The following is a 27,854-nucleotide window of genomic DNA, read 5'->3' as shown; positions in this document are numbered from 1 at the left end:
TCACAGTTTGGTTACCTAAAAGTTATAAGGAAAACATTCTTTATTTTTTGAATGAAGAAAACATTCTTTTAGTGAGAAACTGATTAACAAAGACACAGAAAGAAAAAAATAAAACAGATATAAAAGAAGAACTTGTTGTTAGTTGTGATGATGACAAGAAGCAAAAAGTTCAGAAGAACAAAACACACAGTTCATACATCATATAATCCCTAATAATGCAGCTAGTAGAACAAAAAATATCATGAAATAATCAAGAATCCAATGAGATCTTTGTGAGGCCCCAAAATTTGTGTTCACTAGATAAATAGTGAGTAATATTTGGCCTTTTGGATAATCTTTATGCACTAACTTACATATACATTAATAGAATGTACACAGTAACCATGTGAGTATGATCACAAAAGGTGGAACAACAGTCAAAACCACGAGACCAAAAAACAAATTTAAAAGGACTGACTCCAACTGCTTTACACATCTTGAGGTGAGACATGTCTACTGAAGCAAACATCAACACAAGAGTCTTTTCACGAGTTATATGAGCAAACTACCAAGCTGAGCAGGTAACTTGGAAGAACCAGAAAGTCCTCTTGAGCATGTAGCAGACGTGATACTATGGCCGACTAGAATTTGACAGTAATACTCAATTACGAAAGGTTAATTGTATAACACAACGAAAATTTGACAATGTTGCATTAATCTCTAAATATTGGACAACATCAAACGTTGGCATATGAATCTTGAAATAGCTCTTTACATTACCAAACTATTCACGTAGAACCAACTAGGACTATGCACATTTTCCTCGCACTAAAAATGTAGACAAAAGACAGATCATCTTGTCTGTTTTCAGATACACATTGGCCACAACCAACAAAAATAAACCAAACAGTTTCATAAATAAAACCAAGAATAACACCAAGGCGGCAGAAAATAACACATGTGAAGAAAAAAGTAAGTCTAATGGAACCAAACCTCATTTTGATTAATAACTCTTGGGTCCATTTATATCTTCTTGTATGCAACAGTTCTGACCCCAACAATATACTTCAATCTAAGTCACGCTTTCCTGTAACACATGGCAGAACAAAGTTGAGACCCACAGATTTTTGATGGATCATTCATCATCAGGTTGCTACCAAATATTCTACCCGCACGAAAAGGGTATCCATTTTAATACACTCACTGTTCTAGATGCCTTCTCGACGATGCAATGAGCATAAGAAAGAAAAAGAGAGAGAACAAATATATGAACAGTCATCTTTTCATTGTAATGTGACATTTTCCAGTGCTCTCTTGTTTGCAATGCCTTTAGATTCAAACATTTCTATAGTTTGAGTAGTTCACTTCTCCAGCGAACACTTTTTTGAACAAAAATCTTGATTTTTTTAAAGCCCATAATTAACGGTTTCTACAATTAGCTGTCATGAGATGAGTCGGCTTCTACAAGGTTTGAAACATTCGCTGATGTGATTAATTAGCGATAACAGGCCGAACAGCATTTCTTGAACGAAGGATAAGTTGGGTTCAGGCCCAAGATAAAGTAAACTGTATAAACTTACAAAAGAACACGGACTTACCCATTGATATTTGATCCTCTATGACATGTTGTATGACTGCAAAATAAATTAATTCTAAGGTGTATGACACTTGACACAACATCATACACAACTGATTTGGGTGTAACTTGTAAGTAGATAAAACCAACAAATCAGTTGATGTTTCTCTCCGATATATAAATGACTTTAATTTAGAAAACATAATTGTCGCTGGTTGCACAAAGCTTATGTGAGTTTTTTTTGTTGCTTAAGAACACATAATCTCAATTTAGTTTATCGTATTGCATTAATCAAGACGAAACCTTGGACAATGTTATTAGATGTCTGAAGATATTTTCTTAAATAAATCCAAGGTCTAAACTAAACATTGCTTGTTCGTCACACCACACTATATCTTCTCGTGAATACGCTTAGGGTCCTTATAAATAAATCTTTCTTTTGTTTTCCCTGTCATTAAAGAGACACGAAGATAAGAGTTAAAGTCAAAAAGTTAAACCTATTTCTAATAGGCTTTTATAAAGTATGCAAACTTGTAACAGAGTTATGTTTGCTTACTCATCATGATCCAACAAAAACTGAGTGCCAATTCATTATATAAAGGCATACGTAAAAAACATTAATCAAGTGTTAGATAGCAAGTTGAACAAGTTATAAACTTATGTATGTCTTATGTCTATTTATTATGTGTATATGGTGCACGAAGATGCAGGCCAACGCAGATTCATACCATCCATTTTTCTCTTGTATGAGCTATATATAATTTAATTCAATTCAAAGAAGCAATAATAATAGCTGCAGAAGCATTAATGAGGATGTGTTTCAAAGAGAAACCTAAAGAAAGATCCTAAGAACACAACTAGCAAAGTAGCAAGGGTGAGTACGTACGTAACCTATGGGGGAATGTATCCAAGCTTCCATAACATGCACTTTGACTGGCCCAAACTTATTTATATGATAACACATATTTTATATTCGTTCCACTTCAATCATCTGACATAAAATTTTGATTTCAGTATACATTTATCCATGACGATCCAGCTAAATTGATATTAAAACTGGAAAATGATATAAGCAAATCACGTCACATGCAGAATATGTGATATGTAGGAGGATATGAGCTGAGTTTATATCGATCAACCATTTTATTTTTGTATTCATCTTAGATTCTAGAGCAGTCTCATTAATTCATTTTATTGCAATGCATTAGGGGGACAATATATGGATCAAACTTAACCTATTATGCGAACTATGTAACTTAACAAAATTTCATCACATGAAAAATGTACGATATATTTCGATAATTCGAGAGAATCAGAATCAAGATTACATTTTCCCCATATATAAAAGAGAGATGTTTTTGGTTAAAAAAAAGAAGAAAAGATGTTTTTGGTTTCTTATTTCTTATAAAATAACAGGAGATGAGATGTTCGCACATGGGAGCGTGGACACATACGTAAATTACAAAAAACAGTGCTTTGGTACGCCGCATGCATTACATTATTTCCATTTTCACTTATACTGGAAAATATATTAAATCGTTTTGCCTTTGCTGATATATAAGATAATAATGTTTACTAGAAAAGTATGTTTTAATTATAAAAACCAGATATATAAACTAAAAAAATACGTTTGTCTAGTTGCACTTCCTCCCTTTTCCAGCTACGCATCTGGTGGGTCTTACTATTTCTTTCTGTTAATTAATTAAAACACTCATACTTCCGTGCAATGAAAGTATAAAATAGTAGTTTTTATTAGTGTTTCAAAATATTAATTTAGTTAGATGATTTGAAAGCTTTGACCCTAGAGCGGCGGTTACAGCCACGCCTTTGTTTGTACGACCACCAACTAACTTTGGAGCATATACTATATGTTTAAACTTAGGCTCTGAATGGTGACTGCGGGTTGAGCGGTGCGGGTTGAGCGGTGCGGGACAAGCGGTTCAACTGCGGTGTGGTTTTAACAGTTATAAAAATGTATAGATATATAGTATATATAGAGATTTTTGTTACTGTTAACTGCGGGACGGGGCGGAACGATTGTCACCATTCGAAGTCTTAATTTATTGAAGTTCATAAACTTGTATCTAATATTTGCTATGTTTTGCTTAATACTATGCCCGGTTACAAGCAGTTGTTAATTGTGCAAGCGTTTAAACTTGACATCATATCCTATAAACCATAGACTTTGCGGTCATCCATAAACTAGATCAGGGACATAGTTTCAACTTTCACATTGTGATAGAGAAATAGTTTCTACGTTATGTCATATAACTAGATGATAGATCATATCTTTTTGGCTTCGGTTGCTTAAAATAAAGTTTTATCATACACCACTGTACTACTAACATGTTTTTCAATGTGAAGACTTTACTATATATATGATGTATATAAAGAGAGAGATGACTCTTCATATCTCTAAAGTCTAAATTATAAGGTGGTGTTTTAACTTTAAAGTCTTTTCATAGACTGGTCTTTTTTCCAACACTCTTTTGTCATCAGCATATACTCTTATTCGGAATAAGAGTGTTGATCATGTTAATTATTCATACTCTTATTCCATATACCATATACCATATAGTCGTCTACTGGCCATTTCTCTTTAAACGTGACACTTCACCATATTGATATATTTGAATACTAAGTATGAATAATTAACATGATCAATTCTCTTTCTCTCTAATGACTGTCAGTTTATCAATATTCCCAATATATTATAATATTTGAAACCTTGGATTTTTATACAAACCGATCAACCATTAAATTTCACATGTCGAATCCATCATATATTGTAGACATCAACACATCCAATGTATCAAGAAGAAAAAAACATACAAGATCTTTAATGTTCCTCCTCCAAGAATCGTATCTAATCTTTCTTGCAGCAAAATAATTAAAACTAATCTCCAGAATAATTAATCTATCCATAATCCATCACACACACACACCACTACTAGTAGTCATGTCTCATCAGAAAGCAAGAAGTCAAAAGTAATAACCAACGTGGCAATCTCGTAATTAAATAGAAAATCTGAGGGCATTGCGTCGATCTCTTTACTATATAAACCCTGTCCTGTCCGAAAACTCAAATCCATCTGCTTCAATTTTCTCTTCCTTTCTTACACTTTCTCATCGAACTCACAAACCGGAATAAAAATGGCTGGAGGCATCGCAAAATGCAGCAAGATCCGACACATCGTGAAGCTGAGACAGATGCTCCGGCAATGGAGGAACAAGGCGCGAATGTCGTCTGCCAGACGCTGCGTACCGTCGGATGTGCCGTCAGGATACGTGGCGGTCTACGTTGGAAGCAGTCGCAGGAGATTCGTGGTGCGCGCAACGCATCTTAACCACCCGGTCCTCAAGAATCTCTTGGTCAAGGCCGAAGAGGAGTTCGGTTTTGCTAACCACGGTCCGTTGGTTATTCCATGCGAAGAATCGGTTTTCGAGGAATCGATCCGGTTAATTAACCGGTCATGTCGGTTCAACTGTACCGATGACTTAAAGAAAACCCGCCACGGTGGCAGTAGGAGCAAGCTGGATCTTTTGATCGAATCTCGGCCGTTGCTTCACGGTGTCTCCGATAAGGCTACCATCTGGTGAACGGGTAATGTGATTCGGGTCCATGGTGACGGACACGCAGGAGATGGCCGTGAAAGGTGGATGAGTCGTCGTTCCACCTGTGTCGTCCCGGGTTCGAATCCGAGTTTAAGAGAATTGCGGTCTAGTTTTGGTATTGGCTTGTAAAACTGATTAAGCAATTTCGATTTCATTTATTTATTCATTTGTGATTTAATTTTGGTATTGGCTGTACAATATATACAGCAATTTCCATTTATATTGATTTGTTCATTGTTCAAACTTTTCCAAATAATTAATGATGTCTAACAGTGAATTTCTTTTATTTCAAAATAATACATGTTTTAAAATTTTCGTACATATAAATAAAATATATTAAATTTAAATGCATAATTTTTATGATTATCTACTTTTATAATTGTAAATTAATAAAAATTCGGTAAATAATTTTTTTTAAAAAAAAATTACAGTTAATCACTATGAAATGGTAAAAGTACATTAAATACAAAAAATAATATTTTTTGAAACATTTATTTTTCTAAAATATTCATTTATATAAAACAGAAAAAGTAGATTATAGAGCAATGCTAAACAAAATAATAGTAATGTTTCGAATCAAGATGGGTTTATTGAACTAAACGCAAGTTTGAGATAACCGTATAAGAGTAACAGCATGCTCTTATATACTCTGTGACGTTTAACCTCATTGTTAAGCATCCTAGCGTAAATTCGATTTATAAACTTTGCCATTGGCATTAGAGTGTGGACACTGAACTTTGCTCAGCATGTCTTTATGGCACAACTCGAGTAATTCTTTGATCCCGGTCGACCACAGTATGCAGAAACATACCAAGACAAATCAACATATCACGAATTTGCAACATACAGTACTATAAAATTTATTTAAAAAGGTCAAGATTCTGAAACGGACCAGGACAAATGGAAACTCGATTAAAGTAGAGATAAACTGGCCCAAGAAGAACGGGGTAGCCCATCAAACCCCCAGCCCAAGGAAAAATCGTATCTTCTAAGCATCATTAATTCTACGAGTGCTTAGTCATTAATGAAAACATGATGACAAATAATAAAATTCTTGAGAAATTGAGTCCGCAGGAACTGTCGATCTGGTCCTCTGGAGATGCCTGCGTATCGTTAGCGCATAATTTAAGCTTATGTCACGTTCTCTCTACAACTTGTAGTTATGTGATGAAATAGTGGTTACTGTTGGTCAGTATCGTAAATTTAGTACTACAACAGAGGAAAAATCAAAGAGTGGGACCCATTATTCACATGATACGTTGGTACTTTGTCGGGAAAACATGAAATATTTCCCAAAAGGTGCCTTACACTTTTTTCCCAATCTTATGCACCCATCACCACGCCAAACATCAATGATACACTTATTACTTTCGTTTCGCTATTATGTTCCCCGATTAACTTTTGATTTCAAAATCTCAATTTCACCCTTTTCTCTATTAAATTTGCACTACCAGCCAATTATTTCAGCTATATCCTCCATTCATTTACATACATACATTCATCCTACATAGAAAACAAAAAAAAAAGTTTACCTTCAATATTATTCTCTAACGTTTACTGAAGTATATGTCTCGATATGCAAGTTGGTAATAGAAAGGGGCCACCAAAGAGTACAAAAAATATTACCACCATCTTACTTAATCCAAAGCTACAATCTGTTTGATTTATCATCCAAAAGGCACCGGAGTCAACATGCAACAACTAATATTAGTCTCAACTAATACAACAACAAGACACCGTGATTCAAATATTGATCAACCTTTTTTGACAATAATGTAGACTCAACTTTCTTTAAATAGAATAATCAAGTTCTATAATGTTTTTTTTTGATCAACTGTACTTTTATAAACAAGGAACCAGAGTTTAACAAGAAGTATCAAAAGATCAACCCAAAAGCCTCAAACAGATGAGGAGACTAAATATGGGTAACGCAGTACCCCAATATAAACCAGTTACGAGAAAGCAACATCATGTTCAAAAGTTTCTTTGAGCCAAAAAGGATAACTTCTGGCCACATAAGAATGCAACCTAGCTCCAAAAGAAGCACTTTGAGCGATGAGCTTTGCACCATCAAGTTCTATAATGTTAAGAGATATACGAAAATTGAGAATTTATATAAAAAAAAATTTTACTCCAATATATTTCCTCTGTTTGTCCGTGATTTAAGATGGTGGGGAAATAAAACGTTAAAAACAATAAATTTTTTCAAAATAATTCTTTGACCTTTCCTTTTTAGTTTCCCATGAAAAAAATAAAAATAAAAACCTCACTTAATCCACGCGTAAACCAATAAAGAGAATCCAAGACCATTGCCGGCGCCGGCGCCGGCAGATCCTCCCCCTCCGTACTCCGCCTCATCTGCGCTACTAGCCCACTCCATAACCGACGAGCTACACGCCGAAGAAGCGGAAGACATGGAGATCGACGAAGACGAGGAGCTCCTCTTGCTCTTAACGAATCTCCTCTTCATCTTCCTCCACTCAACGATCCCTTTAATCCCCAAGCTGCTCCCACACTGCTTCTGCTTCGGCTTCCACACAACGACGTCGTTTTTACTCCTCTCTTCCTCTTTCCTCTCATCATCCTCCTCCTCCTCAGCTTCGGGATCGCTCTCGAACCTAAACATGAACACCGCGTGTCCTCCCTCTCCTGAGGCTTTGCTCTGGAACAGCCAATTGTAAACGTCCCAGGAGATCTGAACGGGAACGCCGTCGATCTCCACTTTCTCGTTCCCTCTGAACTTCCACCTCAGCCGTTTGATCTGCAGCACCTGCTTCGAGTCCACGCTGAAGGACAGCCTCGCGTCCTCGTCGACTCTGCAATCGATCGAGATCTCTCTGCTCTTACCTCCGAACCTCGCCTTCGTCGAGAAAACCCTAGCGCCGAACACGTGCTCCTTCCTCAGCAGGAGAGCTTGAGGATTCGTCGGCGGTTTCGCCGATTTGACGCGAGAGTAGGCTTCCTTGACCGAGTCTCCGACTAAGAGCCCCATCTCTCCGTCGACGACCACGGCGATGTAGAAGCCGGATCTAGGCTCGGATCCGGAGTCGAATTTGGCGCGGGTCAGGTCCCAGAAGACTTGGATTTTCGGGGAGACGGATCTGGATCCGCGTCTTCGCCAGAAGGCGAGCGTGTTTAGGTTGAGGTGGAAGGAGACGGCGGAGGAGAGGGAGAGGTCGGCGGAGGAGAAGGAGAGAGGGGAGGAGCGGTTGTAGTAGTCTTGGGAGTGGAGGAAGAGGTTTAGAGAGTGGCCTCCTAAGAAAGTGCGTGACCATGTCAGGTAGAAGACCCCGTGATCCGTTTGGTATAGGCACGTTGTGAGGTTCGGGTCGCCGGAGACTAAAGGAGACGGTGACTGTGGAGGCGGAGGATGAGGAGGATGATCGGAGGTAGGGCGGAGCCAAGCGGGGATGTTGCGAGAGGGAGACATTTCTGTTTGCGAAGAAGAAGAGAGATTTTTTAGGGAGTTGTATTGGGAGGTTTTATTTCTTTCCTTTTTTTTTCTCGAGATGGTTTTTTATTATATAGTTTTTTTTTGTTAACTCGTAAAATGGAATGGTTTATAAAATGATGTTTAGCTCGAATCATACGTAACAAAAATTGGATGCAGGCTGCCAAAAGAATAAAAATTGATAGAACTTGTAAACTGACTTTTTCAAACTTGACTTTCTTAGTGGGATGATGATAGATAGATTCAGCTGATACACATATTCATCCCCCTTGTTTGTCGTGTGTAGAACACGGTTTAACTGTAACCTATCTGTAATTTTTGTAGCGTTGATTGTTTCCATATGTAACCACCAACACTTTGGTAATATATTGCTTCGTCTTTTTTTTTTCAGGCTGTAAAAAGTGTGTAGAGATTAGGGTCCCTAGAACATTGTTTAGTTGTTCAGCTATGAGGAACATGATATGATAACTGCTTGCACACTTGACTCTTCATTGGAGTCTTTGGAGAACATAATCAATAGACTATCCATTATTTCACATTATAGAACCTAAAAAGTGATAAAAATTTAAAATACTCTGTATTCTATTTCGTATCTGATTATCTACACTTGTAATAATACTCGCTATTGTTTGATGCTGGACATATATATACGTCTAATTGTGTGTAAACTCTTAAATTGGTATATAAATGGCATTGACAACGTATTAGGAGTTTAATCTTAAACCGTCCTTTATATCACATTAGTGTGATCATTATTCTCTAGTCTATTGCTAATTTCGGAAGACAATTTATGATGCATCCCTTATGCTGCTGGGAACAAAAATAATTGGTTCGGTCGAATAAACAATACTATCGCTTAATAAAACATCGTTTTCAGATTATTTAATTATTTTAAAGTCGTATTTTATTGCTTTGTCGAGTTATTCGGAATTCGAATACGTTGGCAGACAGCTAAAAGGAGCTGGATAAGTACTCAATGAGTTATTGAAAAAGGCATATCCATATTATTAATTTGATCTTTTGTTACAACTGTATATCTCATCATTCCTACTACTATAAAATAAACTGTGTGTTCGAAACTTCAACTTCAAGAAAGTAAAACTGTAATTTCTAAGCAAACCACTATAGCAACTAAACTTTATTTTCAAACTATATATATATTAACTAAACTTTAAGCGTAAATGTGACATGAAATTGTTTATTTCCACTTGCCAGACTGCCACTGTATTAAAAATCTTGCCTGTACAAACATGTGGATTGATCTAAAGGATTTGGGATGATACATCAAATGGACTATTCTCCACTAATATTACATAAACTAATTGTTTCATGATTTACATGTTCTTTATATATTGAACTCTGGGTTTTATTTTGTAAACACTGGTTTTTACAGTCAAAATTGGCAAACTCAGCCTTTACATGAGTTAATTATACAATCTTATCGGGTAGAAAAAAACGATTTGAAGAGCTAATGTTAGGATCATTCAGATTTCAGAATTTTATATTTGTACCAATTTTAGATTGTAAAACCAGTGTCTGATATAATGAACATGTAAACCATTAAACCTAAGGGTTTAATAGTAGCATTTTTATGGTTAAAGATAGTCGGTGGTCGAATAATTCTGTCGGTCACCACTTAGAACGGATCAAAACTGGGATAGAGGAGCATTTAGATATGTGTTTTCATGTGTAAGAAAATAGGAAGTTGAAGAATCAATCATTTATCGATTTTTATTACAAGTGTATACATTTTAGACGTTTAAGGAAACTAACAAAAAAAGTAAGAGAACGATGAAGAGGAAAATGGTTGACTGGAGGGTTTTATCGTGTGGGGAGACTTAAGACTAGGTCAGTTTGAAACAACAACACGCATTTTAGTATTCAACGTTTCAATTAAAACTCCCCTCATCTCGAGTCTCACCCTTTCGTTTTCTTAATAGACTGACCCCTTGTTAGATTCTCCTCCCAACTTTTTGAAAATACATCTTTTTTATCAGACCCACTTCATTAATATCTTTGACTAAACGACATAAAAAAAACAACATATACGACAATGTTGCGATTATATATAGATAGACCAATAATTTTAGTAGAGATTATTGTTTCCATGTAGGTCTTATCACTAACTTGGAAATGGCTTTTAACTTATTTGCAGTTCACAATAGTGTATCTATGCATATTATTTTAAACTATACTATGGTTCGCTTATAAAACAATTAATCAATCGGCGGAATATTAGCTGCGATGAAGTAACTGAGATCTCGGACGATGGCGGTGGGAAACAGCAGGTTCATGTCTCGAAGGTAGGGATGTCAAATGGGCATGCTGTCCATGGGTAGCCCATGTCCAAACCAATATGGACATGCCCATATTTGATCATAATTTTGTTTTGTGCAAATGGACGAGGCCCAAATACACCCATATCCAAATGGACAAAACCAGATGGACATGGACGGCCCAAAATTTTAAAATATTTAGGGTTAATGTATTTGAGTAAAAATCATGTTTTCCGTCAAAACCGTAAATCATATTTTCCCGTTAAAACCGTGGAATAACGTTTTCTTGCCAAAACCGTAAAATCACATTTTTACGTTAAACCCGTAAAATCTCGTTTTCCGCCAAAACCGTAAAATCGAAATTTCCCGCCAAAACTGTAAATTTAGTTTTTCCGCCAAAACCGTAAAATCGAATTTTCAAGTTTTTTCGCCAAAACCGTAAATCGAGTTTTCCCGCCAAATCCATAAATCGAGATTTTTTCGCCAAAACTGTAAAATCGAGATTTTCCGCCAAAACTGTAGATATACTTTTCTGTCAAAACCGTAAAATCGAGATTTTCCGCCAAAACCGTAAAATCGAGATTTTCCGCCAAAACCGTAAAATCAAGATTTCTCGCCAAAACTATAAAATCGAGATTTCCCGCCAAAACCGTAAAATCGAGATTTTCCTCCAAAACCGTAAATCGAGATTTCCCGCCAAAATCGTATCTATGCTTTTGAATTCTACAACACATAATAATATATTAAATATGAATTTTTGTATGTTAACACTGATTTTTTAATTGGATTCCGCGGAATGCCCATTTGGAATGGTCCAATTTGGTCTGGACAATTTGGACTTGGTATAATTTGGACTTAAAAAAAATAATGTCCAATAAACTGATTTGTCCATTTGGACATGCCCAGTGGACATGGACAGCCCATTTGACATCTCTACTCGAAGGTGATTAGTTTATACTAATATACATACGTAATTGTGAACCACTTATACCACCAAAAAAAGAAATGTGAACCATTGCATGATCTGCACCAACACAAGAAGGGGGTCCACCACGTAGAAATAACCAAAGTTAGACCCGAACCGACTTAATTATTAACCGGGTTGGTCTGGATTTAAAATTACCGGTTTGGGTCAATTCCGGTTCGGTTTAGAAAGTACTTAAATTTAAAACTCGAAAACCCTATTCTCGTTTCTTCTTCTTCGTCTTCTTCTCAGGCGGCTCCAAATCGCCGGTAAGCATATCTTCTCCGGCTGCTTCAAGTTTCGTTGCTCTCGTGATATCTACAACAAGTATGTTTATGTAGAGCTTCTGTTTCGATATCTAGACTTTGTAAACTTCACCTCGGTTACACTAGGATTATAAATCGAAGCAGTTGTTACGTTTTAAGGAATTGAATAGAGTTTTGGTTATGCCATTAGCTTCAACCCTTTTATAAAGCACTCTTACTAAATTTTCTGTCTTTTTTAAAAAAATTGAATTACTCATAGAGGAACAGAGCTGCACGAGTGGCTGCAAAATGTCGGAATCAGAAAAGAAACCACTTATCATACCAAAGGACTGGTCTGATGCAGCGAGTTCCGTTTCCTGCATTTCGTTGCAACCGCCTGTAGCTTTGGTCTGTGGTCCTAAAGACAGTGGGAAGAGCACGTTCTCCCGCAATCTTGTTAAAGTTCTTCTACAAAGGTCATTGCTTTATGTCTACAATGCAATCTTTTCTCTGAATGAGTTCGCTGAAGATGTAATGGTTTTACAGATACAAGAGAGTTGCTTATTTGGACATTGATGTTGGTCAGCCTGAGTTCACTCTACCTGGTTTCCTCTCACTCACAGTTGTCGATAGATCAATTCTAGGTACCTCTCTCTCTCTCATTGTCTTGTTTTAGTAACGCTTATGTTATTGGTTTTACATTTTTCTTCTTTTTCCTTAGACCAGGATTGGGCAGCTCCATGTTTAATGACACCGGAGAGGTAGTTTTGTTTATATATTTTGATTTAATGTTAAAAAGGCATTTATCCTTTTTTTTTATATATTTTCTCTTTGATTTGATGATGCAGATGTTTTTTCTATGGTGATGATTCTTCAAAGAGAGATCCAAAGGCTTATCTACAGTTTGTGTACACCTTGTTCGATTACTACCAGCTTAACTTCTGCAAGTCGAGCGAGAATAAAACTGCGTTGCCTCTTGTCATCAACACACCAGGCTGGGTTAAAGGTTTTGGTCATATCTATCGTTCATTTGTTTGTGTGTGTGTGTGGAACCTGTTTTTTCTTCCTTTTTTTCATTAATATTATGATTATGAAATCTTTAGGTATTGGTTATCATGTATTGGTGGACGTATTGAGATATGTTTCTCCCTCCCATGTTGTGAAAATCAACATCTATGATTACAACAAGAACCTTCCAGCTGGGTTGTTCTGGTTAGACGGTTATCATGATGAGATACCTCATTTGATGGAGATTCAATCTGCTTACCGAGTCAGTTACAAGCGATCGTAAGTCCTGTACAAAAGCTAGTTTTAATATGCTTTACTGTTTCGTTTAGTTTAAAGGTTTATGTATTCTTCTTGTACAGCGCAGCAGAAAAGCATGATCGTCGTTTGATGAGGGATGCGCGTATAGTCGCCTACTTCAAGCAATGCATTAAAGGAAAAGAAGTAGACACGAACAAAGAGCTAAGCTATGAGCTCGCTTCTCTTGTTCCTTATGAGGTTCCAATATCGAGTTTAACAATCAGTCATCTACATTGTCAGGTGAAAAAATAACTAATATGAAAGGTCATATCTTCCTAATCTGTATGTCTGATAATGAGTTTTTTTTTGGTTTCTTGCTAGATCCCAAGTTCAGAGTTGTTTTATAGTTTGAATGCTTCCATTGTTGGCTTGGGGATTAGCTCTGATGTGTTTGAAGATTTGCCTTTATGCGTTGGTCTTGGTAAGTTGCTCTATTAGCATGAGAACCTTATTCAATCTTTGATTTAAGGTTATTTTATGATTAAGATTGGGGTTTTGGATGTGAATAGGAATCGTGAGGGGTATAGACACCGAGAGAGGAATCTTGTATGTGATCACTCCAGTTGCTGAAAATGTAGTTGAGAAGGTTGATCTTCTATGGCAAGGCTTTATCCAGTTACCTACTAGTCTTTTGGAGGTGAAGGATTACAGGTCTCCATATCTATCTCCCTATGTCCTAGCTTCCACCTAAACTTCATCTTCTTATTAGACTTTTATTGCTCAATTTTTTCTGTTTGCTACTAGTATGTATCATCAATTTATCTTAATACCAAGTTTGAGCTTTTTTTAATTGGTCAATATTTCAATATACTAACACCAAAGACAAAACCCAAAAAGTCATTTGGTATTCAAATGCTCTAGCTGGACAAAGAGTGTGATCACTAAAACAAGTTGTAATTCAGATTGTTATATAGAACGACATCTAATCAGAAACTGAAAATAATTATGTAAATAATTCTAAAAAATTTTAACCTGAAAAAGAAGTCGCTCTCATTTACATAACTGAGTTCAACAGTGAAAGGAAATAATTTTTGTCGAAAGGATCCAAAAGATGAAAGAAAAACTCAGTTACTGCAATGTTTCGGTTAAAGAACTTTCCAACTCGATATATACACATCAAAACCACCTACAGTGTCAATTTTAAACCGATTTAAAAAAACCGGTACTAAGTTGTGTGTTTTAGCAGTGATCCATGGAAGCAGATCTTCTGATGGTTTTCAAGGTTCCACCAAGTTCCATGGTAACCAAAGGTATAAGAGAATGCAAGACGTCTGTAATCAATGGTCTATAACTCGGTTCTGGCTGCACGCACAAAACCGCCACTGCTGCCACCTACACATTTACATCCACAACTCTTTTAGTCTATATCTCAAAACCAAACCACTTCTCTCTAGGATTTGTGCTAAACTAACCTGGTAAAGATGTTTCAAGTCCATGGTGTCTCTAATAGCAGGATCTATGACGTTTGGTAACTTGGTTCTATCAGTGAGATAAGGCATTGCCTGACAAGATTAAAACAAAAAAAAACACAATTCAAGATTTCAAGTCTTAAGAGAGTTGACAAGAAAAGAAAAACACAAGTACCCAAGTGATGATGGATTCGCATTCACCAGGACCTATCTTCTCAACAGGTTTTTTCCCAAGTAAAAGCTCTAATAACACTACTCCAAAAGCATACACGTCACTCTTCTCTGTCAATTGTCCTAATATTCATTTATATAAAACAAAGTTATGGTAATGAAGGAAGATGCATCCTTATCATATGAACATAACAAAGTTATATATTTTTACCGTCGAGAAGATACTCTGGTGCAACGTAGCCAACTGTTCCTGAGAGCTTAAGGTTCTTCTTCTTCGGTCCATTCACAACAGCAAGACCAAAATCTGAAATCTACATTTTCACAAAGATGTGAGAGCGTTTAGATCAATAACAAAAGGAAAATGATACTCTAAAGATGGATTATTTGTTTACCTTAGCGTTGAAATTACAATCCAATAATATGTTGGAAGATTTCATGTCCCTGTGAATAATAGCTGGATGGCAACGTTCATGCAAATACTCTAGTCCCCTTAGTTGAAAACACACAAACAATAGTAGTTTTAGTAATAGAATGTTGAAACTGTTTGAGTAAACAACTAACCTCGCTATGTCAAGAGCAATCTTCATCCTCATAGGCCATGTGATTGTGATCGCTAAACCTCTAGAAGCTCCTGAGAAGATATACACAAATGAACATAAAAGTTTAAAACTCTCTTCAGCTACTAAGAATATGTGAATATGTTTTTTTTCTACCGTGCAAGTGAGATTCCAGAGAGATATTCGGCATGAGCTCATAGACAATGAATCTTGCGGTATCATTAGTGCTATAACCCAATAAGGAGATTATATTCGGGTGCTGGATCTTACTCAATATCTCAACTTCACACTGCAAAGCATAGTTAAAAATCAAACTAGTAATATGGCAAGAGTTTTCAAGATTATATTATTGCACCTTAAACTCTCTTGCTGCTTCGTCATTGTCACAGTCTAGCTTCTTAACGGCGGCTTGAACGTTGTTGTCTAGTGTAGCTAAATAAACGCATCCAAATCCACCTCGACCCAAAATGTTACTCTCGTTGAAACCATTAGTTCCCTTTTCTATCGTACTGTAATCAATCAACGGCACCACTCCCTGCTTTGTAGATCTCTTGTCCAGTGTTTTTGAGTGAGTAGACCGATTCAAGAACCGTGAGAAACCACACTCGCAGCCTTCATAGAGGTAAACACATGCATATATCACTTTCTTGAATTTGAAGTTGAAGGCCATAAAGCAACAAGAACATGAACAAGACTAAGAGGAATTTACCTGAGTTCTTGAGGTTTCTTCTTCTATGAAAAACCCAAAGAGAGCAAACTAAGATGATTGCAACTAAGGAAAAAGAAGCTCCAAGTGAAACCACCAGTCTCATGTTGTCACTATTTTGTTTATGCTCTCCCTGTTGATATCCTGATAAAACCAAACCAAACCAAAATAGTTTTTGTTAAACCGCATTAGACCTTCATCAGATTCAAGAAAATTGCAGACCAAGAAGAGAAATCGTGTGAAAAGTTACGAGCTTTACGGCAATAGAGATAAGCGTTACAAATGAGAATGGTAAGTACAAAGAAATTTTTCTTGTGACCCAGTGGAGAAAACTCCCCCACAACCACAAAGCTACAATCTTTTTCAAAGAAAGGTTGAAAGAATGCTACTTTCTACCGAAAAGATGAAAGTTATAACGAACAAAAGAAACATAATCATTAAAGGCATAGGTGAGCACGAGTAGCCCGAATCTGAAAAAAATTGAAAGAAAAAGAAAAGTTAGAGATATGAGTTTTTTTTTACCAGGAGACAAGGCAGGAGTGAAAGCAGAAGAAGAAGGCTGAGGAGCAAGAGATTCTTCTTGTGTGTTGAGGAACACAACATCACATGTGGATTTGTGAAGAAGAACAGAAGCTTGTAGTAAAACAATTGCTGTAATAACAATTTGCTTCATTTCTTTGTTTTTTTGTTTTTTTACCTTATCTTTATAAAATTTTAAATTTCAAAAAAAAAAAACAACCAAGAATTATTCAGACAGCTTTGTTTAAACTGGTTTTCAGAGAAGAGAGAAACTGTGTAGTTCAAGAGAAGACAAGGAAGAAAGAATGTGTTTGAAAGTTTGAGAGAGAGAGAGAGAGATGTTTGAGAGAAAATATTCACTTTCTTATTAAACCATTGTAGAGAAGCTCTCTGCAAGGAAAGAGGTAAAAAGAAAGAGACAAAAAGGATTCGGACAAGAAAAATATTGGGTGGAGCAGTTACCATAAGATTATCGGAAATTTCGTCTGCTTAGGGGAACAAAATATTTGGTATTAAGGTAAACAAATATATCATTTTATAAAAATAAAAAAAATATCATTTTATTAACTAATATATGTACAGTAGATATATATACATGCCTTGCCTATACCGTGTCAAAATTTATTGTATTAATAAAATGCTAGAGATTGTTTTGGTATTAAGGTATACATTTCTTTACAAATTTACATACATACACGTTTTTGAAAGTGAAATGTTTAAGAAAATAGTGCTAATAATGTTCTAGACTTGACTTTCCAAAGCTCCATCAGTATTAAAAGTTATAAAGTAATTTAAACAAGAAAAGTTTTTGTTGTAGAATCTAATAAACTAAAAATTGCGATGACGAATCTGCTCTATTTATGTCTGATAAAGAAAAATAATAAAGCTTTTTATTACTCGGTGTATTTTTTTGTACTTTCAAATATAAAGTTATCTGTTTAGAAAAGGTTTTAAAACTAACGATGTGTAGCAGTCGGGTAGATGACATGTCAACCATCCATGTGAAGACCACTGAACGACGATCTATGTTAGGCAGTATAATAACATTTTTCTTTAGATTTTGAAATTACGTAATCTTTTGTTAAATTGACAAAAGCATGAAAGCAAATACTCTCTTCTAAGTAATCCCACTTATGTATTAATAGACACATACTATCTTATAAGTAATCCCTCTTATGTATTAATAGACACTTTATTATGTGCTAACTTACATATATAAAAAGATAAATTTCCAATAATATAGTATATATTTTGGCTCGCAGTTGGACTTTCTGGTGGAGACGGGAATATTATCAAATTACCTGATTAGTTGCTATGTAGTTAATTAGATTTCAAAGTGCAACTACTTTCGAGTTGTTAGGTGAAGAATGGTTTGTCTTGAGAAAAAAACTATTATGGGACAATGTTCTAATTATTCATATTACTTAATTTATGCACAAGAAACATTTCGTTTCTTCCATCTTACAAATCTTAATAGTTTTTTTTTTTAATTTCCGTGTAGCATGTGTAGCGTTTCCCGGTTTCCGACTTAACTATTCTTCACGGACTCTGGTTTGAAGAAGAATCTATTTTTTGTATACAATTTTTTTTAACTTTATTGACGTCTACGTGATAAGTCAAAACATGAGGTTACCTTTGAAGCCAAGTTCAGGGGGAATGAGAAGTTGAAGACTTTGTATGCAAGTACACAGGTCTCTTGACACACACAACATTAAATAAAATGAAAAAAATAATCTTGAAGCATACAATTTGACGAGATTAGATTTTGAATAAACAAAGTTGCAGGAAAATGGATTTTGTAGTGCTAGGTACTACTCTGCATACAACTTGGAGCATTTGCATAGTTCCTTCCCCATGATTGTTTTTACACTAGTGACTTTTCAACCTTTCTTCCACGAGCTCAATGCACCAATATAGAAGCGATTCAATTCGGTTAAGAATGCACAGAATCTCAAGTGAGGATTCCTGGTCGTGATCCTTCTCGCGTTGGTTCTCTGCGATGCTGCCGCTCACAATAGTTCGAAGAGGCAACAGCCATCCCTTATAGTCTCTCTCCAGAGTCTTCTTTGACAAAAATCCATTGCCATCATTTAGCAACGCAAACCTATAGAGGTTCAGTGCCGCCAGAACCTGCGCAAACACAAAACAATATTTCATGATTTTAAGCAAAGCTAATCTCATTTGAACTGAACGGGGTATTACTACAACGTCTATATGATGCACACAAGAGAGAACCGAATATATATTAATCTTAAAACATAGGAATGAACAAATTACCTCATCACTCTGGTCTGGGAAGAGTGGAGGACCACCATGTGGAGGCTTTAACACCAACTCCACTAGCTCAGAAACATGAGCATCACAGTCCGTAGCTTGCAAGCTGCTTGTGCTCATGTTGTTTTTTACTTGATCCAGAAGAATCCCTCTCTGGGTGATTTAGCAAAACAATATATTAGTTGTAATGGGTTGCCATTTTCCTTTTTAAAAAATAGGACTACAGAAGACATGCTAAACTATGCAATTTATGATGTATATTCATAGTCATCGTCTCTGTCCAGTGTTACATGCTTTACTATTAGTAAAGTTCAAGCGGATACGAAAGTACTAACCATTGTGGAAGACTGGGAGTTTGTGACAAGGGCTTTTAAAACGTCAAACCTCTGAGGAACCGGTATATCAGATATAATCTAATCAAATAGCAATAAGAAGATTAGTAAGACGAGACATATAATCATCTCTGTCTAAATTTTAATTATATAGTTACCCTCTTTAGTGTCTCAAATGTCTTCTTCCTCAGATCCGCGTCAGGAGCATACATGATCACCAACGTAACAGCCTGGGAGAAATAAACAAGACACTTTAGAATGCTTGTAAACCCTGAACGATGTAAAAGACTAGAGAGATTAGATATTATGCCTGTAAAGCAGCATAGATGCTAGTTGTGTAATGCGAACAATCTATTTCCTCGTTGCATTGAGATGGAGCTGCTCCTTTGACTATGTCAAGCAAAACCTCGATGGTGCGTCTCTTGAATTCCCAGAGCAAATCTCCAGAAGCGAGTATGTGTTTCAACATCCCATATGCTTGCCACCTTTTCGCTGGATTGCTTTGAAGCTCATCCACATCGTTAGCAACATCTGCAACCTCGGGTGAGATCCTCGCCCAGATGAATAGAAGCGATGCACCCAAGTTGATGTCATGGAAAGAGTTGAGGAAGTCATCATCATCTGTTCAATATACAAAGTATTGATGGAGATGAGAAATTAGGAAGTACTCCATCCTTTTTTTATTAGATGACGTTTTAGAGTTATGTACATAGATTAGGAAAAAAATTATTTTCTTGTATTTTCTATACATAGTATTCACCTGACCTCAAATCAACCAATAACAAAATATATTCCATAATATAAATAGTCAAACAACATTAAAAAGTTAATAAGTTCTACATTGGAAATTGAAAACGTCATCTAATTCGGAACCAAAAAAATCTCTAAAACGTCAAGTATTAAAAACGGCGGGAGTAGTGATTATTTGAGTATTAAGAGACTAACCTTTCGAGATCGTGCTTAGTAATCTTTCAGGGTCGTTTCCAGTGATTAAACCAAGGTGTGTTAAGCCACAATATGCCAATAAAGGTTTTAACTGCATCACCAGAGGAACACCAGAGTCCACCTTGTCTTTGATGCTTACTGAAAGAACAGCCTGCAAGATCAGATCAATTCTCAGGTATTGAAGGAAAGATTCAGAATATATTTTAAATTTAAGTACTAACCGTTATCTGCATCAGATAGAGACCAAGCAAACTACGGACATTTGTGCCTTCTTCCTTCTCCTGTAAAACAAGAAAAATAGATCAAAACATGAAACAAATCAAAGAATGAACACTTTAGGTGGTGATTTAGTAAACCCTCACACACCAGTTTTGAAGCAACATCTTTAATGGAAACGGCAATGCCTAGAGCCTTATCAAATAGACCTTCAGGTTGCATGTCTGGCTCCAATGACATGTCCTTCAAAACTTTCAAGACAATTGGAACTGCAACTTTTAGCTGCTCGTAGTGACGTCTCCGAACAGATAGAAAAACTGAAACAAACAAAAAAATTTGAACAACTTTTCAGAGCTTCATTTCAGAAATAAAAACCGAAACAAAATAAATTTGAACAACTTTTCAGTACAATACCTTTAGAGAGCCCATGTAATAAAGGAGTAGAAGAACTGGAGAGTGAAAGAGAGACCCGTGCAGCATCGAGTGCCTGGTCATTCAGATTCATAAGCCCATCAAATTGACAAAATACTCAACCATTTATATGAACTTGTTATATTCTTATTCCAAATACCAAAGTACCAATAAATCAACTTACTACTACTACTAGTATATTTATTTATGCATTAACTAGCCTGATGAGAATCAAACTCCAGATCTAACATACCTCACAAAGAACTGAAAGCATGTCACGTGGATTGCATGCTTCCACAAACCGATCAACGATAGCCTCAGCTAACTCTAGACATCTGCTTGATAGGCCTGCAAACTTGGAGATTGCTTTTGGCAATTCAAATGACAGTGCATCCATCACATCCTGTAACACAATGAATTTGGCGGAGAATCCATAAGTTCAAATCAAAGTTAAATCCATAAAGAATATCTTTTTGGCTGTCAAAAGAGATGAAAGAACAAGAGTACCTGATCAATCCGCGGAGACGCTAAAAATTTCAAAATTTCATCTAGAACTTGGATAATAACATCATTCTCCTCATCATCACTAGCATTCAAAGTTACATCATTCTCATGCTCATCATCGCTAGCATTGGAAGCTACGTTCTCTGACAAAGAATTAAGACAGCTGGCAAGCTCTGTGACCAAGCTCTCCAAGTCCAGAGACTCTCCAGCTTCAACTGACTGAAAGTACATAAAGATGAGGGAACCAAGTGGCATGAAGTAAAACTATTTCCAAACCTTAAGCATTCATTCATTCAATCAACACACAAAAAAACTGAGGAGAAAGTAACAAAACTGTTTCCTCTAGACAATACATAAACCAAAGAGTTCGATCGATCATATGTGAAAGTTTGATTTTTTTCAATATCAATCCATATTCCGATGACACAATTCACTCTACTGACAACGAAGAACTTCTATAAATCTCCCAGAAACCCGAAAGCGAGGAGAAGAAGTTAGAGAAGCTTACCCTTAAGCTCCCGGCTAAAATCTCTCGTACACGATGCAAATACGAAACAGTAGCAGCAGACATCTCGTTCCCTACAGACTCTGAGCTCCGTACAATCGTCGACGCAATCACTAGATCGAATCTAATATACGATAAAGATTTGAACTTTTGGGTTGTGTTTCTCTCGGACAATAACTAAAAGGTTTTGTAATGAGAAAAGGAAATTTCGGTAAAAAGAAGAGAGGAAAGGTTATTTATGTAAATTTCGAAAAACTCTTCAGTTTCACCAGGTTGAAATGATCGGTTAAGCGAATACACCTTAACCGGACATAACCGTATTAATTAATTTAATGTTAAGAGTAAGCTAAAACTCGCTTCCAAACACATCCCACGTTCACTCACCTTCCTCTCCCCTCCAGATCCGGTGCACTCACTCCCTCCCTCCCCAACCGAAAGATCCTAACCTCCTCTCCCCGATCTCGCCATGGAGCCTGACGTCAGCATCGAGACTTTATCCATCATCCGGATCGCCGTCCTCCCGATCGGCACCATCCCTCCGCCGCTTCTCCGGGACTACCACTCCATGCTCCTCCGCCACCACACGATCGCCCTCTCCGCCATCAGCTCCTTCTACACTGAGCACCAGAAGTCCCCCTTCACGAATCAGCCGTGGGACTCCGGATCCCTCCGCTTCAAATTCGTGCTCGGCGGTTCTCCGCCCAGCCCCTGGGAGGATTTCCAGTCTAACCGGAAGATTCTCGCCGTGATCGGGCTCTGCCACTGTCCTTCCTCCCCTGATCTCGTTTCCGTCACCGAGAGCTTCAACGTCGCGTGTAGGAGCTACTCGTCGGCTCTTGTCCGCCGCTGCTTCGCCTTCTGCCCCGGCGATTCGCAAGTGAGTTGGAATGTAGATCTGCTAAGGCATTGTAGCTCGATTCGGATAGATCTATTATGTCAATTGGAATTGACGATACTATTGATGATACTATGATGAATGTACACTGTGTGTTTGCAGCTTGAAGATGGAGACAAGAAGGGTGAAAATCTGATTCTGTTTCCACCATCCGATAAGCAAACTCAGGAGTTTCATCTGCAAACGATGATGCAAGACATTGCGGCTTCGCTGCTAATGGAGTTTGAAAAGTGGGTTCTCAAGGCGGAATCTGCTGGCACGATTTTGAAGACGCCTTTGGATTCCCAAGCTAGTCTCAACTCAGAGGAGGTTTATGTCTAGGTGTCCTATAGTTTAGTCTATGCTTCATTTCTTCCTGTGGAAGCATATAAACTTATTGCCGTAGTTTTTCTGGGCTCTCATTAGTTTTGGTGTGTAATGCAGGTTATCAAGGCCAAAAAGCGTAGACTGGGACGCGCTCAGAAAACTATTGGAGACTATTCCTTGTTGGCTGGTTCGCCTGTTGATGCCAATGCTCACTACTCCACTGCTTTGGAACTGGCCAGATTGACAGGAGATTACTTCTGGTATGCGGGTGCCTTGGAAGGCAGTGTTTGTGCCTTACTGGTATGAAACTGCTGTCATTTGTCTCTCTTTATATTTAGTATACAATCATCTTAGTTTTCTATTTTCTTGATATTAGGTAGATCGAATGGGTCAACGGGATGTGGCTTTAGAGGATGAAGTTAGATATCGATACACTAATGTTATCTTACACTACAGAAAATCATTTATTCAAGAAATTGCTCAAAGGTAATTTAACTCATTACCTCTTTGGCACTCTTCTTCAGTATATTTGTTACTGCAAAATAGTAATCAATTCCTTCCTTGCAGAGTTTCTCCCCTAAGCTTTGAACTTGAAGCTACCCTTAAACTGGCGAGATTTCTTTGCAGGTATCATTGTATGCTCTCTATTTCCTTAAAAATAGATGGGTTGTGGGCAGTTTGTAATTTTTGTTTTCTACCTACTGGTTGAATTCACATTTGGTTTTTGTTGATCTTAACCATTCATACAATGGGATTTTTATTACAGGAGGGAACTGGCTAAGGAAGTAGTAGAGCTATTGACCAATGCTGCCGATGGTGCAAAGTCTTTAATTGACGCCAGTGATAGGCTCATAGTATATGTTGAAGTAGCACGTTTATTTGGAGAACTTGGTTATCAACGGAAAGCAGCCTTCTTCTGTAGACAGGTCGCCCAATTGTATTTGCAGCAAGACAATCGATTGGCTGCTATCAGTGCCATGCAAGTTCTCTCTATGACAACTGATGCATATAGAATCCAAAGTAGAGCATCCGTGTCAAAAGTTTCTGTTAACAATGTGAGTTTGACAGCATAAGAATTATTCTTCTTCTCTTGTGGTTGATTGAGCCTTCTTTATAAACATGTTATTTGGTATCATCACCGTTCATTATCTTGGTGTATCTCCGCGTATTATACTTTGATGTTCAATTGATTTATTGTATTTTATATTGTGTTTGTTGGTAAAGGAAACTGGATCTCGTCAACCTGATGCTGGGAAAATGCATCATCATTCCATTGTCTCCCTGTTCGAGTCCCAGTGGAGCAGTTTGCAGATGGTTGTGCTTAGGGAGATACTCCTCTCTGCTGTTCGTGCTGGAGATCCCCTTGCTGCGTGGAGTGCTGCAGCAAGGCTTCTGAGGTGGCATTATCCTCTAATTACACCTTCAGGTCAAAATGGGCTTGCTAGCTCCCTTGCAAATTCAGCGGATAGATTGCCTTCGGGGACTCGCTGTGCTGACCCTGCCTTGCCATTTGTAAGGTACGTTTGTTAGCAGTCAACCATTTTATTCCATGGATCTGTTGCATTGTGCTCTCTCTTACCCCTACGATACACCCTAACTTGATCATGTGAAACTTCCTTACACTCCCAAGTGGAGCAACAAAATGCTAATAATTTTTCATCTATATCGTGGCTTCATATATGCCCCCTTTTTTTTTGTATTTCAAGATCTTCTTCCATGTTTGCTTGGCAGCAGACTCTGGCAAAACTGTTTATTTTTCGGAAAGAAAAATTATGGTTCACTTAAAACATTTTTCGTGTAATGATATTTCAGGCTATTCTCTTTCCCACTCCATTCTTCCCAAGTGGACATCGTAAAACGCAATCCAGCAAGAGAAGATTGGTGGACAGGATCCGCTCCTTCTGGGCCATTTATCTATACTCCTTTCAGCAAGGGAGATGCAAACGAAAGTAGCAAGCAGGAATTGATATGGGTGGTTGGTGAACCAGTTCAGGTCTTAGTGGAGTTGGCAAATCCGTGTTGCTTTGAATTAAGGGTGGATAGTATTTATCTCTCAGCTCACTCAAAAAACTTTGATGCCTTTCCTGTCAGTGTGGACATTCCCCCTAACTCCGCAAAGGTGATCACGCTATCTGGTATTCCAACAGCAGTAGGACCAGTGACAATTCCAGGCTGCACAGTTCACTGCTTTGGTGTAATCACAGAACATGTTTTCAGGGATGTTGACAATCTACTTCTTGGAGCAGCACAAGGACTCGTATTTTCTGACCCTTTCAGATCCTGTGGATCTGCAAAGCTACGACATGTATTTGTTCCTAATATATCAGTTGTACCGCCGTTGCCCCTCCTTGTGGCAAATGTTGTTGGTGGTGATGGTGCAATTATTCTGTATGAAGGTGAAATTCGCGAGGTGTGTATAAACTTTGCAAATGCTGGTACAGTCCCAATAGAACAAGCACATGTCTCGCTCTCTGGAAAGAATCAGGATGCTGTTATCTCTATAGCGGATGAAGCTTTACAGTCTGCTCTTCCCTTGAAACCCGGGGCACAAGTGACTCTACCTGTGACTCTAAAAGCTTGGCATGTGGGGCCAGTGGATTCGGACAATGCTGTTGGCGGTGGCAGGAACGCTGCGGGCAACACAGGGAGACCAAAAGATGGAACTAGCCCTTCATTGCTTATTCACTATGCAGGTACAGTACAGATATGTCGTTGACGTATTTTTTGATGATCTTACTTTAGCATGCCTCACGATTACTAAATTCTATATATGCATGTTTGTATTCGCGTTTTTTGCAGGACCGGTGTCTAACAATGGAGATCCCCAGGAAAAAGAATCTGTCGTGCCACCTGGCAGACGTCTTGTTGTTCCCTTACAGATTTGTGTTTTACAAGGTTTATCTTTTGTGAAAGCTCGATTGCTTTCCATGGAGATCCCTGCACATGTGGGTGACAACCTTCGGGATGAAGACATTGAAACAGAGAGCAATACAGACAGACTTGTCAAGATCAATCCCTTTCGGGGAAGCTGGGGCTTACGGTTTCTTGAACTCGAGTTATCTAACCCAACGGACGTTGTTTTTGAGATCAGCGTCTTTGTTCAGCTGGAAAAATCCCCAAAGGAAGATGATTCTTCCCCAGTCCAAGATTCTCCAGAGTATGAGTACCCAAAAACAAGAATCGACCGAGACTATTCCGCTAGGGTACTAATACCATTGGAGCATTTCAAGCTACCGGTTCTTGACGGTTCGTTCTTCACAAAGGACCCTCCGCCAGGCACCCCTTCAAGTAGTAGACATCCGAGCTTCTCAGAGAAGAACACGAAAGCTGAGATAAATGGATTGATCAAAAATCTCATTTCTAAGATAAAAGTCAGGTGGCAATCGGGAAGGAACAGCTCAGGAGAACTGGACATAAAGGATGCAATTCAGACAGCTCTCCAGACGACCGTGATGGATGTGTTGCTCCCAGATCCGCTAACATTTGGTTTCAGACTGGTCAGAAACGATTCGGAGACAAAAGCTCAGTCACCGTTGTCAAAGGGATCAGTTTTGTCACATGAAGTCACACCTATGGAGGTTCTGGTCCGCAATAACACAAGCGAAGCAATCAAGTTGAATTTAAGTGTTACTTGTAGAGACGTAGCTGGACAGAACTGCGCTGAAGGAGCTGATGCCACTGTCCTATGGGCTGGTAATTTTCCATCTTTCTTTTATTAGGTGATATTAATATTAAGATTGTAGGTGGTGGCTTATACATGCATATTGTGGCTTGATTTTGTCAGGTGCTCTTAGTGGAATCTCAATGGAAGTTGCGCCCCTGCAAGAAACAAGACACTGTTTCTCGCTCTACTTCCTTGTTCCCGGAGAGTACACGATGGTAGCGGCGGCTGTGATTGAAGATGCTAACAATGTACTTAGAGCAAGGGCAAGAACCACATCTCCAAACGAACCCATCTTTTGTCGCGGACCGCCTTTCCATGTCCGTGTCACTGGAGGCGAAATGTGATCTGTTTCCTTGAAACCATATCAGGTTTGGGCGTTATGCTCTGTTTGTTTGTTAATTTCACTGAGAGAATCCATTGTTTTAAGTACTGGTTCTAGATATATATGTGCTTGTGTGTCTGTGTTTTTTTACCTTTAAATATTTTTGAGACCATCGTGAATGTGCTGTATTCTTTTTGAATCTTACGGCCTCAGTTCTGAGACCGCTCTTCTCAAAGTAATTTATGAAACGATCGTCACCACCATCATATCTTGTGAATAACATGGAGAATTAATTCTCTTGTAGCACTTGTGAAGTTATTGGTCGTATGTAATCTTATACAATTAGTAGAACCACTTGTTATTTATATTTTGCTATCCCTAATATAAAAATTAGATGCAGCCAACCTCCGTGCCGTTTACGTTTTATCAAATACCGGAGCTGCAAAGGTTGCCGGCAAACGAATGAAAGAGGTATTCCTCCGCCGTTGTCGAAATTAGTAAAAAGTTATTATGACGTTTCTTCTATTTGGGCCTGGCATCATCACAAGCCCCTTGGCCTTATTCATTGTCCATTACGGGTTTGTTTTGTCATAATATAAATCAAATTGGATTTGTAGAATTTTTGATTTTTCATGAAGATGGAGAGATACTAGCTAGTAGCTAACAGTACAGTAGTGGTAATCTACTGCTAGTAGGGAGAGTCTCTT

The 27,854-nt window shown here is 37.6% G+C and overlaps 6 protein-coding genes across 8 annotated transcripts; 3 read left to right on the top strand and 3 right to left on the bottom strand.

The window, feature by feature from the left end:
- Nucleotides 1–4,185: 4,185 nt before the first annotated feature.
- LOC106370664 (auxin-responsive protein SAUR50) lies at nucleotides 4,186–5,442 on the top strand. Its single transcript, XM_013810661.3, has one exon. It carries the CDS (start codon nucleotides 4,709–4,711, stop codon nucleotides 5,153–5,155), a length of 447 nt encoding a protein of 148 aa, XP_013666115.2. The 5' UTR covers nucleotides 4,186–4,708; the 3' UTR covers nucleotides 5,156–5,442.
- A 1,907-nt stretch (nucleotides 5,443–7,349) lies between these two features.
- On the bottom strand, nucleotides 7,350–8,770 carry LOC106415682. The gene has a single exon (XM_013856445.3). It carries the CDS (start codon nucleotides 8,598–8,600, stop codon nucleotides 7,437–7,439), a length of 1,164 nt encoding a protein of 387 aa, XP_013711899.2. The 5' UTR covers nucleotides 8,601–8,770; the 3' UTR covers nucleotides 7,350–7,436.
- Nucleotides 8,771–11,987: 3,217 nt separating this feature from the next.
- Nucleotides 11,988–14,201, top strand: LOC106372438 (polynucleotide 5'-hydroxyl-kinase NOL9). Of its 2 annotated transcripts, none has more exons than XM_013812651.2 (9): nucleotides 11,988–12,130; nucleotides 12,387–12,582; nucleotides 12,653–12,750; nucleotides 12,828–12,867; nucleotides 12,955–13,112; nucleotides 13,210–13,393; nucleotides 13,474–13,651; nucleotides 13,733–13,832; nucleotides 13,921–14,201. In XM_013812651.2, exons 2-9 carry the CDS (start codon nucleotides 12,416–12,418, stop codon nucleotides 14,100–14,102), a joined length of 1,107 nt encoding a protein of 368 aa, XP_013668105.1. In that variant the 5' UTR covers nucleotides 11,988–12,130; nucleotides 12,387–12,415; the 3' UTR covers nucleotides 14,103–14,201. The 2 variants fall into 2 exon arrangements, with proteins under 2 accessions (XP_013668105.1, XP_013668104.1); XM_013812650.3 differs by having other exon boundaries at nucleotides 12,055–12,188.
- A 133-nt stretch (nucleotides 14,202–14,334) lies between these two features.
- LOC106372437 (probable receptor-like protein kinase At1g80640) lies at nucleotides 14,335–17,276 on the bottom strand. Of its 2 annotated transcripts, none has more exons than XM_013812648.3 (10): nucleotides 16,777–17,276; nucleotides 16,258–16,398; nucleotides 15,904–16,160; nucleotides 15,705–15,837; nucleotides 15,553–15,622; nucleotides 15,384–15,480; nucleotides 15,203–15,302; nucleotides 14,996–15,114; nucleotides 14,824–14,913; nucleotides 14,335–14,743 (listed from the first exon to the last, which is right to left on the bottom strand). In XM_013812648.3, exons 1-10 carry the CDS (start codon nucleotides 16,925–16,927, stop codon nucleotides 14,591–14,593), a joined length of 1,311 nt encoding a protein of 436 aa, XP_013668102.2. In that variant the 5' UTR covers nucleotides 16,928–17,276; the 3' UTR covers nucleotides 14,335–14,590. The 2 variants fall into 2 exon arrangements, with proteins under 2 accessions (XP_013668102.2, XP_048598366.1); XM_048742409.1 differs by lacking the exon at nucleotides 16,777–17,276 and adding an exon at nucleotides 16,514–16,733.
- Nucleotides 17,277–18,469: 1,193 nt separating this feature from the next.
- Nucleotides 18,470–22,169, bottom strand: LOC106372435 (aberrant root formation protein 4). The gene is made up of 12 exons (XM_013812646.3): nucleotides 21,964–22,169; nucleotides 21,459–21,674; nucleotides 21,205–21,354; nucleotides 20,955–21,027; nucleotides 20,691–20,857; nucleotides 20,546–20,605; nucleotides 20,325–20,475; nucleotides 19,690–20,000; nucleotides 19,538–19,609; nucleotides 19,383–19,460; nucleotides 19,051–19,200; nucleotides 18,470–18,903 (listed from the first exon to the last, which is right to left on the bottom strand). Exons 1-12 carry the CDS (start codon nucleotides 22,024–22,026, stop codon nucleotides 18,643–18,645), a joined length of 1,752 nt encoding a protein of 583 aa, XP_013668100.2. The 5' UTR covers nucleotides 22,027–22,169; the 3' UTR covers nucleotides 18,470–18,642.
- Nucleotides 22,170–22,341: 172 nt separating this feature from the next.
- On the top strand, nucleotides 22,342–27,413 carry LOC106372434 (trafficking protein particle complex II-specific subunit 120 homolog). The gene is made up of 10 exons (XM_013812645.3): nucleotides 22,342–22,837; nucleotides 22,958–23,164; nucleotides 23,279–23,461; nucleotides 23,538–23,647; nucleotides 23,729–23,788; nucleotides 23,928–24,216; nucleotides 24,386–24,678; nucleotides 24,974–25,854; nucleotides 25,961–26,854; nucleotides 26,946–27,413. The coding sequence occupies exons 1-10, from the start codon at nucleotides 22,427–22,429 to the stop codon at nucleotides 27,167–27,169; spliced, it is 3,552 nt and encodes a 1,183-aa protein (XP_013668099.2). The 5' UTR covers nucleotides 22,342–22,426; the 3' UTR covers nucleotides 27,170–27,413.
- The last annotated feature ends 441 nt before the right edge of the window (nucleotides 27,414–27,854 follow it).

This window comes from Brassica napus, chromosome A10 (assembly GCF_020379485.1).
Source record: "Brassica napus cultivar Da-Ae chromosome A10, Da-Ae, whole genome shotgun sequence".
Classification (NCBI taxonomy): domain Eukaryota; kingdom Viridiplantae; phylum Streptophyta; class Magnoliopsida; order Brassicales; family Brassicaceae; genus Brassica; species Brassica napus.
This window is presented reverse-complemented; position numbering and strand designations above follow the sequence as displayed.

Coding starts and splice junctions, on each gene's coding strand:
- LOC106372434 (XM_013812645.3), top strand. CDS start 22,427: ATGGAGCCTGACGTCAGCATCGAGACTTTATCCATCATCCGGATCGCC. Junction 23,648..23,728: donor ATTCAAGAAATTGCTCAAAG/GTAATTTAACTC, acceptor CCTTCCTTGCAG/AGTTTCTCCCCTAAGCTTTG. Junction 24,217..24,385: donor CAAAAGTTTCTGTTAACAAT/GTGAGTTTGACA, acceptor TTGTTGGTAAAG/GAAACTGGATCTCGTCAACC.
- LOC106372437 (XM_013812648.3), bottom strand. CDS start 16,927: ATGAAGCAAATTGTTATTACAGCAATTGTTTTACTACAAGCTTCTGTT. Junction 16,161..16,257: donor AAGAAACCTCAAGAACTCAG/GTAAATTCCTCT, acceptor ACCTCTATGAAG/GCTGCGAGTGTGGTTTCTCA. Junction 15,115..15,202: donor ACCAGAGTATCTTCTCGACG/GTAAAAATATAT, acceptor AATGAATATTAG/GACAATTGACAGAGAAGAGT.
- LOC106372435 (XM_013812646.3), bottom strand. CDS start 22,026: ATGTCTGCTGCTACTGTTTCGTATTTGCATCGTGTACGAGAGATTTTA. Junction 20,858..20,954: donor ATTACATGGGCTCTCTAAAG/GTATTGTACTGA, acceptor TGTTTGTTTCAG/TTTTTCTATCTGTTCGGAGA. Junction 20,476..20,545: donor TCTATCTGATGCAGATAACG/GTTAGTACTTAA, acceptor CTGATCTTGCAG/GCTGTTCTTTCAGTAAGCAT.
- LOC106370664 (XM_013810661.3), top strand. CDS start 4,709: ATGGCTGGAGGCATCGCAAAATGCAGCAAGATCCGACACATCGTGAAG.
- LOC106372438 (XM_013812651.2), top strand. CDS start 12,416: ATGTCGGAATCAGAAAAGAAACCACTTATCATACCAAAGGACTGGTCT. Junction 13,652..13,732: donor TCAGTCATCTACATTGTCAG/GTGAAAAAATAA, acceptor GTTTCTTGCTAG/ATCCCAAGTTCAGAGTTGTT. Junction 13,833..13,920: donor GCCTTTATGCGTTGGTCTTG/GTAAGTTGCTCT, acceptor GGATGTGAATAG/GAATCGTGAGGGGTATAGAC.
- LOC106415682 (XM_013856445.3), bottom strand. CDS start 8,600: ATGTCTCCCTCTCGCAACATCCCCGCTTGGCTCCGCCCTACCTCCGAT.